The 11,309-nt window shown below is 41.8% G+C and overlaps 1 protein-coding gene across 1 annotated transcript in view; it reads right to left on the reverse strand.

Annotated features, from left to right (window-relative positions):
• Positions 1 to 11,309, reverse strand: part of ATP8A2 (ATPase phospholipid transporting 8A2) — a gene marked incomplete at its 5' end in the record, with an annotated part of 434,715 nt that overhangs the window by 418,941 nt on the left and 4,465 nt on the right. The window contains 2 exons of the mRNA XM_018566377.1: positions 1,387 to 1,432; positions 10,186 to 10,284. Coding sequence (XP_018421879.1) covers positions 1,387 to 1,432; positions 10,186 to 10,284 — 145 coding nt within the window. The remainder of the gene's footprint in view (positions 1 to 1,386; positions 1,433 to 10,185; positions 10,285 to 11,309) is intronic.

Below are 11,309 nucleotides of genomic sequence, written 5' to 3' on the forward strand. Positions count from 1 at the left end.
CTGACAACCCCTTATTAGCTACTGAACTACGGTTTCCTGTAGTGAAGTAGGAGTCAGTGGGAGGAACCATAGGGACAGTAGGGCACAGTGAGTCCAACACTCCCAGTAGAGTCAGATTCTGCAGAATCTTCACCTGGAAGTTTCTCTTCGCTTTTTGCAGGGGTCGGAGGTGTAGGCTGCAGGAGAGGTGAGTATTCAATTGCATGGAACAGTTTATTTCGAACAATTATTTTAGCAGCAGACTCTCTTTAAAGTATAACTACAGGCACATTTACTTTTGGATAGAGTGTGGAAGGTTATATTCTCTACTGCATTCTACTGATGTCACTCCCTGTCGTGTCGTCAGGACATTAAGCGAAGGGAAATCACTTTAAGGCCTAGTCACATGTGCTTTAGATTCAGGCAGCAGAGAAGCATTTTTAAATCCCTCCTACTGCCTATTAACACACATGTGGAAATGTTTATTAGTGAGCGCACAGTGCACAAAACGTGTATGCTAGCATTGTGTTGCAGCACAGTAAAAGCACAAATAGCCCGCTATATGCTGACAGCGCAGAGCCACGCTGCGGCTGCGAAAGATCTCGACAATATTGTCTGGATCCACCCTGATGCCTGATTGACAGCTGGCACTGCCTCTCTAGAGCTGTTCCGGCCCCCTCCCTTGTACATCTCAGCACTGGAGGAATGGAGAGGGGAGGGCGGAATCCCTGCATGGAGAAGATCGGGAACTAAGCAGTATTTGATCGCTCAGATCCCGATCTGTAGAGCTGAAGTGTGAAAGCTGCTCTAATTATGGGAATTAGTATATTTCCCTCTACCCATAATTCTCCTTTAATGGTCCCCATAACTGGGGCATGACAGGGATGTGTCCATTGCCTAAATAAATTGTGCTAGAAGGTGTTCTTCTATCTCACTGGGGGGTATACATCCTTCTGACTTGCATTTGACATCCTTCTAAACTGCATCATGCTGCTTCAAGCTGCTTTTCCATTCCCGTTGACTTGTATGGAAAGAGAAGCAAAAGTCTGTTGACGCTAGTACTAATGAAGCATAAACACTGGGCAAGTAAAAGTGACTGAATATAACATGAAGACTCCCAACAATAGGAGAACATGACAACGATGGGCTTTCCTCCTCTCTTGATGAACAGAAAAAGCCACACAGTATGAAACCAGAGGGGAGATTTCACTGCTTCATCTCCAAGAAATATAAGAATGCAGCAGATAATTCAGCCCATCAATGTCCAGCTATAACTTAAAATCCTGTAGAGACTCTAGACAGGTATCAGTCAGTGACATTCTTTTAAGTAGTTGATGTGATATTAAGTCAAAATAATAGATAAGGGTTACAACAAAAGTAACACAAAACCAAAAAATAGAAACTCACCTATTGCTTTCTTTTTATTAACAGTATTGTCGGCTTTATGTCTTCTCTGCAAAAAGAAAACATAGCGATCAGTAATCAGACAGTTCAATATTGTGTATACAGTATAATTATATTTACATATTTTTCTCATTAAGAAAATAAAAGTGTGTGACAGCAAAGAGCAGATGTCTTATTCTATTGAACATGTTTAGCAAAAAGATGTAATACTACTTATCTGTCTGAGTGATTTCCTTAGTTCATATCCAAGCATTTATAGCCACCTGGGCAATTCAAATACATTATTCCAAGTAGCATGGTGTCATCAAATGTGTGAATGCAGATGTTGATTGTCCAAGGGATTTGACTGGAGGTGTGAAAAGTTGTGAGAACACACATGAACCGTTCACCCTCGAAGGAGTGGCTGAATAGAATGGTCTCTTCTAGCCAGTGAAGGGATTATAGTAGTGTTGCTGCCCCAAAAGCACTTTTCAAACCCTCCAGTGGTGACCGATAAAACTGATGTCCACACAGATGATACGAGGCTGATGAACTTTTATTGCAGAACTTTGGGAGAGAGTGTTAGGGCACAGGACTTCCAGGATAGTATAGACTCCAAAATGATAGAACAAAGCACTTGCAGCCTTCACAGATAGAGGACCTTTAAGCTGATTGCAGCAATCTGTGTCCTGAGCTCCTGGCTGTGTAGTACTTGATACAAAATCTACCAGTCTACTTCAGAATAAATCACCATGCTGCATTAGGAGGATCACGTCTCAGGCTCTCAATACCAGCTGACGTTTTTCTGTCATCTCCTTTATCAGCTTTGCTAATTGAGCCTCAGACCCAGACCACAGTTTGAGCACATGACTTCCCTTCCTAGGCAGCAGGCCTAGAAGGGTCAGACAATTCACAACACCCTCCCACAGGCAGGAGGCCCGGAGGAGCAAAATATTCTCACATGGTAAGCCCCGAATATTTTTGTCCCCCCCAGCATGCACCACTGGCCATAAGCTGCCTAGTAATTGGCTATAGAGACATACAGTAGATATTCATAATACACTAATATTGGTTGCTCTTCTCTGTGACAAGGTTACACCAGGCAGCCAACAGATGTAAACAACAGAGTACTTAGGAGAAACCAAATGAGTACAGGCTATCAAATCAGGATCAGACTGACTACATTATGACAGCTGCTAGATTTAAATAGTCACTCCTGTTTAAGGCAGGGTAGCTACACTTCTGACTAAAGTGATATTAAGAATGAAATGTTGTCAAGCTATTTCATATGTAAGTTGTAAGGTGGGGCCTTCATGGATCCGACTTGTTTTCCCAGCACATCCCACAGATGCTCGATTGGATTGAGATCTGGAGAATTTGGAGGCCAAGTCAACACCTCAAACTCATTGCTGTGTTTCATTCTTGAACCATTTTTGCAGTGTGGTGGGGCACATTATCCTGCTGAAAGAGGCCACTGTTATCAGGGAATACAGTTTCCATGAAGGGGTGCACTTGGTCCACAACAATGTTTAGGTAGGTGGTACATGTCAAAGTAACATCCACATAATGGCAGGATCCAAGCTTTCCCAGTGGAACATTCTGCCTCCGCTGGCTTGCCTTCTTCCCATAGTGCATCCTGGTGCCATCTCTTCACCAGGTAAGCGGCACACACCTGGCTATCCACATGATGTAAAAGAAGTTATGATTCATCAGACCAGACTACATTCTTCCATTGCTCCGTGGTCCAGTTCTGATGCCCACGTGCCCATTGTAGACACTTTTTGCGGTGGACATGGGTCAGCATGGTCAGCCTAACCAGCTACCCAGCCCCAGAAGAAACTAACTATGATCCACTGTGTGTTCAGACACCTCTCTATTGGAAACAGCATTAACTTTTTAAGCACTTAAAGTAGCATTAAAGTAGCTCTTCAATTTGATGGGTCTACATGGGTCAGCTTTCACTTTCCACGCGCATCAATGAGCTTTGGCCACCCATGACCTTGTCGCTGGTTCACCGGCTTTCCTTCCTTGGACCACAAGAGCTGCAGTTTTGGAGTTGGATCAACTTCAGAGACAAAATACTCACTTGCTGCCTCATATATTCCATCCACTTCAAGGTTCCTTAGTAACGCGATAATCAATCAGGTCTATTCACAAAAGGGTGAAGAGCTTGGAGAAGGCAGGAGAAGTGAACAATCTAGGCCAAAATAGCCGATTTGGAAATATTCTCCAATTCAGCTCACTTTCCAGTTCAGCTATGTTGTCCTAGATTGTTCCCTTCTCCTGCCTTCTCCAAACTCTTCACCCTTTTGTGAATAGACCCCAATGTGATTCACTTCACCTGTCAGTGGCCATAATGTTATGACTGATTGATATATATGTAAGCTATGTGAATTTGAGCACAGAAATCTCTCCGTATCTACTGCACAGTGTAGGTCAGTAACCAGATCTCAGTCTGTAGAGCTTTTCCATCTGTGACTATGTTTACCATATTGGCACTATATGTCAATTAATGTATACTAAAAGTTACATCACTGCTATGCACATGGCCAGCTTGAACGTGTAATACAATACTGTATATGTAACTATGAATCTCTACTTTCAAGCAAAGGCTTGCTTGAGTACAGGGAAGTACAGCAGTGTGCAAAGGGTTAGTTTAGAATTTTCATATTTATTTTATGCTCATAAATTCGTCTGCATGATGCTTCTGTTTTCCATTAAATTAACAAGGACAAGGACACACCATTCTGAACTTTTCCTGGTAACTGCATTGCAAGTAAGAGAATAAACTTGGCATATTCTGTCTGCTCAGCAATACGAGTCATTTACATAGTAGAAGCTTCAATCCGGACGCCATGCAGTCTGCCCAGGGAAAAAATTGCCACCATTAAAACGTAAAGACAATCAGATTTGTTTCATGTAGAGTCTTCTTTTCTTGTGCACGTGAAATACAATGTCAATTTTTTCTATATAATTCAAAGACCTTTTTCATTAAATGGAATTAGAAGGAAAACTATAAATTCTCTTTCTGAGATGCACAGAGGTGTCCTTACCTCCTTGCAGCAAACTCACTTCCTGTTGTTGCTTACAGCAGTTGCTTTCAAGCATTTTAATGTCAGTGCTTCCATTTTATTTTAATTCAGACTATTAGACCTCATTCATACGAGAAACGTCCGACACGTACAGCTCTGTGCTGCGCGCACGGCCTTATCGGGCAGCTCCAGGGAAAGACAGGTGCTGCGTGTGATTAGTACGCAGCCCCTTTCTTTCTCTATGGGCCTACGCGGCCCGTATGTCACCCTACGCTCACCCGCCCTGCACATCCGTGCGAGTGTCCGTACTCGTACGCTGACAGGATGAATCCTGTCTGCGTCCGAGTCAGGACACCCGCACAGACCTGCACTTGGGGTCAGCGTAGGGTGGCATACGGCCGCCTAGTCCCATAGAGAAAGACAGGGGCTGAGTACTAATCACACGTAGCACCTGTCCTTCCCGGGAGCTGCCCGATACGGCCGTGCACGCAGCGCGGAGCTGTACATGCTGGCCATTTCTAGTGTGAATGAGGCCTTAGGTTCATTTCATATGGGCAGCCAAAATCAGGTGCACCCATCAGTTTTTCATGCGGATCTGATAGGAAGCCCAATGTAACTATGGACACCCATTTACCCCAACTCTGTCTAGGTGGGAAAAAATGTAACAAAGTTTCATTTTGGCAGACCTGATCATAATAGATCGGAGGTAATGTGATGTAAATGCACACGTTTGCTTACATGCGGCTTCTCATAGACCTAACATGGGTCTGGTTAGGATGTCACAAATGTTCTGCTCTGATCAGCAAGGGATCTGTGCATGGATCCCCTGCTGATCAGAACGGATGACGCTCATGTAAAAGGGGCCTCATTTTGCAACATAATTTTTCTAAAATGCAGCTGCAGAATTGGATTTACAATCAGGCTAAGTAGGCCTATGCCTATAGGAAACAAATTTTAAAGGGCTGGTTTTCCCTGTCTCACAACTCAGAGGAACTAAAGCTATTGGATCAGAATAATAGCCAGGTATCTAGTATTTACGGTCAAGACTTGCAGCCTCCATACTTCTTCAGTACAGGTTTCCATTAATCACTGCTACCTATGGTGGACAGGTCCGATAATATTCGGCAAATAAACGTTTTGTCTGTACATCATTTTGGAACAAAGTCCCCTTGACAGTCATGGGACGTGCATGAAGGAACAGATTATAATTCCCAGAGTAATGATTGATGGAGGTAAAATGATCTACAAATTAATCCCGTTAAGTGCTGCCTCCTATTGAGACACATGAGAGCATCAAGTGCAAAAGCTTTTGGCAAATCAGAAATCTAATTAACAGATTACTGTACCTACAGCTGTGGCAATATTGTCCTCTTACCGTAAATATCACTACTCCCACTAAACAACAACATCCTCGGGTGCCAGCATGACAAATTAGGACCCATTTAAACACAATTAACTCATTTACTGAAGGGGGACTTGCTATGAATGTTGAAAGCTATTCCGGGAGGTCAGAGAAATTTCAATTTCAGTAACAACCATCATTTTCATAATATAAGATCGAGTTTTAAAGCTTAACTCCAGATGCAAAAACATTCATTTAACCACTTGAGTTCCTGGGCCTTTTTTCTCCCTAATTTTTACCAATGCAATGTTTACATCATTTCCCCATATTGTAGATTTACCCTAAAATATAATCAACCAAGTGTGTGCATTAGTGATTAGTTGGCACATTTCATCTAATGTAGCAGAATGCTAAAGCTCAAAGTGTGTTACTTTAGGAGAGCTTTATTTCCCTTTTGACACTTCATTGTGATTTACCCAGGGGAAAAAATGGTTTGCATAAACTGTTAGATAAGATTATGTTAGGTTGAAGAGGACACAAATTAGCACGACTTTTCACAAGTGATATTATGGTCTTACTGTGGACACTGCTCATTGATGTTGTTGTTGGCCTTTGCTGACAGTATGCAGGGCCACTTGCTGCCTTACAGTAGAATGTTGCCTACCCTTAGGCCTCATTCACACATGGAGCGACCTGTGGTTAGGGACCGATGATTGCTTAAGCTGTTTGCATCCAGGGGCAATCATCTGCCCTTTACCCAGGGCTGGACAAATCCCAGAAATTACCACTTTTCACAAGTCTGTGTCCACTAAAAATCTTAATGACATTGAGTTCACTTACGAGAGCATCTGATCCATGCACAGTGAATGGAAAATGTCATCCAGGTGATTCAACATCATTATTGCGACCTAAAGGTGCGCATACACCTGCCGATTATCGTACGATAATCGCGGGTGATCGCGCGATCGTACGATAATCGGCAGGTGTATGGAAGGCGTGCGACCATTTCTACTGTAGGTTCGCACGTTTTTTGTCTTCCGAGCGCGCTCGAAAACCCGCCGAAAATCGTACGATTTTCAGCGGGTTAGTGGCGTGCTCGGAAGACAAATGCCGAATGGGCTCGGTATTGGAATCATCGCAAGCCCTCCCCTCAGCAGGGAGGGTTTGCGATGATCGCAAGTACGATCTGCCTGTCCACGATGGGCAGATCGTATGAGATTTTAATTACCTTACAGCCATCGCACAACGAAAGTCGTGCGATGGTTGTAAGGTGTATGGCCAGCTTAAGGATTCTTTTTGGGAGGGAATAATTTTACTTATTAGGATATATAATCCTAATATATTGTGAGTGTATGTTTGTGTGTGCATGTTTATATATATATAAATAGCATTTTTTTATTTTTCTATTTTTAAACACTTTTTTATTTCACTTCATGAGGGGTGCTTATCAAGTGATTTACTGTTTTACAGAGAGGCTGGACAGAGCTACAACAACTCTTCCTGAGTCTCCGTACTGACAAAAAAGTGATGTAACGCCCCACATGATGTCACTAAACTCCCAAAATAAATACTTTGTGGAGCATAGCGTTGCTACAGCACCAGGGCTTTCCCTATAATGAGCCAGCCCGGGCTGTTGCCTCAGGTGGCTTTTCTTTGGGTCCCGTGGGACACACACACACACTGCTGCCTAGAGCTGAGTGGGATGCTCTGGCTGACGTCCCACCGAGCTCCTGGCAACCAGTGACGTCAGCGAGCTGGGTGTGATGCCAGCTGGAGCTAGAGGTAACATGCACCCCCTTCCCTTTAACATGCACAACCAGCAATCCCCTCCAACGTAAATCCCCAGCCCCCATCCCCCATCTGATAACATGTACCACCAACATTCTTTGCCCCTACTTCCCCCGACTACCTCAGGATGCAATCTGTAAAAGCATCAGAAACCCGAGAGTTGAATTTTTCCTTGGCTTGGTCCTGAATGCAAACTGCACACAGGTCCAGCCTTAACCCCCCACTAACAACTGCAGGAGCTGCTGATTCCCATGACCATTTTAAAATGGGCCTGGGACAAATAGCCACTATCCCAGCAGCATTTAAAATGGCGTCTGGGACTTAACTAATTAAATATATTCCGCAATAGCCACAAAAGCTATGAATTCCCTTTGTGTGCACCAAATGCTTTTGAAAACCTAGAAACCTAGATATTGCCTTGTAAAAGTAGTGGTGACATCATGACCTGGCAGTACAAAGTCTGTGCAGAGAGCAGAGCTGGGAGAGGGACTGAACAGGTCCAGCCACTACAGACTGCCTGCAAAAACTACAGGGATGCAGAGACAAGACCAGTCGCCTCGCACAAGGAGAGACAGCCGTCTTTATAACAAGCAACTCCTCTACACGTGCAAAGTTTTCATACTGGATTACTGCACAGATTTAGAAGCAATACACAAAATACACCAAGATTCTAGCAAGAATACACATGCCTGTGTATTGCTTATCCCAAAGTTCAACTTTAAAAGCTACTAACAAAAATGTTTCTCTTACTTCTCCTGAACATATGCACAGATGCTGGAGTTGATAATAGCCAAAAACCTGTGTGAAACATGCTTGACAGTTTTCTCATAAACTGGAACTATTTTACTTATGAAGGGAGTTATAATTCTGTTCAGACATCCTCATGATCCAAACACTCTTGCCACCCAGATCTTTCACCTTCACAGCAACAGCAGCACATGTTTGTCCAGAACTCCAAGTTTGGTGATTTTACTTCTAAGCTGCTCATTGTTCTCCTTGCTGGAGAGGAAGTTGTACCTGCAGTGCAAGAATCTACCTGTTTCTGCTGGATTCATTCTATAAATCTGTGCATCCTCCACCCCCTTGCTGCTTCTTGAATATTCTCCCAGCAGTCATCAGACCACCAATATTTAGGGCACAGCTCTGATATATGGAAGGGAAGCCCTGCTCCTACCAAGATGGCAGCCTGCAGACAGAGGCACAGTGCTAAACAAAGGCATAGTAAATCAATAATGGGGAAAAGATCAGTATTTAGTTGCAGTGAGCCTATGAGCAATACTGATGACTAGCCTTTTGCTTGTCTTTTATCGCCAGAACCTTTACAGTTCAGGGGCAGTTTAATGAATACATAATTTTATTGACTGGAGTTTTGATACCTGTTTGGGGTTTTGCTTTAAGATAAATTTAAATAAAGTTATAATGTATTACTCAATATTTTTATAATCATTTCTACTGTAAAGCTAGCCATACAGAGCTGGATTATTGCAAATCATGCAAACAGTGTCACCGCTGATACTTTGGCTGAATATGGAAAATTAGGGGTCTAACATGGAGCACCGAGTAGGTCACAAAGTGCTAGAAAATATTAATCGAATTTCTGTAGCTGTTACCTTTTCCATAAGTGGGGAAACATTCCCTTCATTAAGTACATATCAAGTAATTTACAGACAATAAATATTTGATGAATATCTTCAACTGTTCAAAACTCAACAGTCATTATCAATCAATCAGTCTAAAATTATACAAGTCACAGAAGATGATTGCATTATACATGCTAGAGTCATTCATTCACTTGCAATTATACTATCCTTCCTAAACTATTTTACCCTTCAAACATTATCTTACTTTATCCTTGCCCTATTTTATCTTTTCTACCCTTCCTATCTTTTAATATATCATATCCTATCCCCAGGACACACACTGGTCTTTCCCCAATGACATTCCAACTCCAGCAAACACACATTCTATCCCACCGACTAGTACACTGACTAACCTCACTGTGTATAATCTATCTCATAGGGACTGTCCCTGTTCAAAATCATCCTACCAAGTGTTATATTGACTGATGACACTCTATATAACTTGTTACTAAATGTCACACCTAATAATTTCTCACAGCTGTCACAACTACCAGTGTCACTTTGTATAATCTAAAGTGTTAAGAAAGTCAACAGCACTCAGAAAATAAAAACACAAATCCAAGTTCCATTTACTGGATTTCCAATAAATGGAACTTGGATTTACAGCATGTTCTCTTTGCATGAGGCATCCGTGTAACCACTGCAAGCACCACCACTGTCTGCAGGTTGCAACGCTATATGGAGTGCAGGTGACCCATGACATCACTACTTTGTATATTCTGTCTTCAACCAATAGAAGTATGCCTATGGACAGAGAAAATCAGGCACTATTCATCTGAGGGACACTACTATGAGTTCTGCATGTTCTTATGAGACACGCATTTTTCAAAGTCCACAAAAAATATGGAAAACTTAAAATAGTAATACAATGAGATTCATTTTTAACCCATTTTCGGTCCCATTGTTCTTTTCATATAGTTCTAAAGACATTTTATAGGGACATCCCAAACTTCCATTGCATGCATTTTTGTAGACTGAATCGTGAGAATTATGGAAGAAGGGAAAGAAATTTTGAACTTACATAGTCTTCTATAATTTCCTTGATACCAGCCACAGTAAGGATGAAGATTAAGGGCACCAAAGTAGTATATCTTCCAGTTGGAGAGACATCTGGGATTTGCTAAAGAAAAAAAAAAAAACAGAAACAAAATGTTTTCCTTCAAACATCAATTATCAGGAATAAAACTTATTAGAACTTAAAGCGGACATTTATACCCTTTCACTAAAAATCACATCAGCATGCAGCTCTCCATGCTGATATAAAATGATCTTACATTCCTTAAACAAACTTTTTTTTTTCTTTTACTTATAATTATTGTTTTTCCACTTCCTAGTCCTTTTAGGCATTAGTGATGCAATGTGCCAAAGCAAGGAAGGTTACATCAGCAAAGCATTGCTGACAAATCTCATCTAAATTCTCATGAGATCTCAGGGAAAGGCATTTTCCTCCCCTGGGACGATGTGCATGGTCACATGTCCTAGATACATGTTTCAAAATTCCAGGAAGTAAAGGGAGATATATTAATCTACCCTTAGTAAAAATGGCAACTTTGAGAAGAATAGGGAGGAAAAGAAAATAAGGTATGAAAAGAATAAAAAGCGGGCAATTATCTATAAATATCTGTTTGTAGATTGTCATTACTAAACATTTATAAAGGTGCCTTTGTTGTCATTTCAAAGATAAGGGTAAAGTCTCTCTTTAAGGCAGTATGCTTTTGAGGGTCCCCGGTTCAAATCCCAGTCAGGACACTATCTGCATGGAGTTTGCATGTTCTCCCTGTGCTTGCATGGGTTTCCTCTGGGTACTCCAGTTTCCTCCCAAACCGCAAATACATACTGGTAGGTTAATTAGCTCCTGTCTAAATCAGCCCATGTATGTATGCATGTGAGATAGGGACCTTAGATTGTAAGCTGCTTGAGGGCAGGGACTGATGTGAATGTGCAACTATGTAAAACGCTGCATACATTGCAGCGATATATAAATACCTGTAATAAATAAATAAAAATACATTTGTACAGATGTTGATATAAAGGTATTGAAACAAGATATCTGACACATCTACAACTTCACAGTGCAGCCCATTGGTTTATATGTGTTGCCATTTCTGCATTCTTTATTGTAGAGTTGCTAGCGGGCCCAACAAT

This window comes from Nanorana parkeri, unplaced genomic scaffold (assembly GCF_000935625.1).
Source record: "Nanorana parkeri isolate BGI_ZX_2015 unplaced genomic scaffold, ASM93562v1 scaffold945, whole genome shotgun sequence".
Lineage (NCBI taxonomy): Eukaryota > Metazoa > Chordata > Amphibia > Anura > Dicroglossidae > Nanorana > Nanorana parkeri.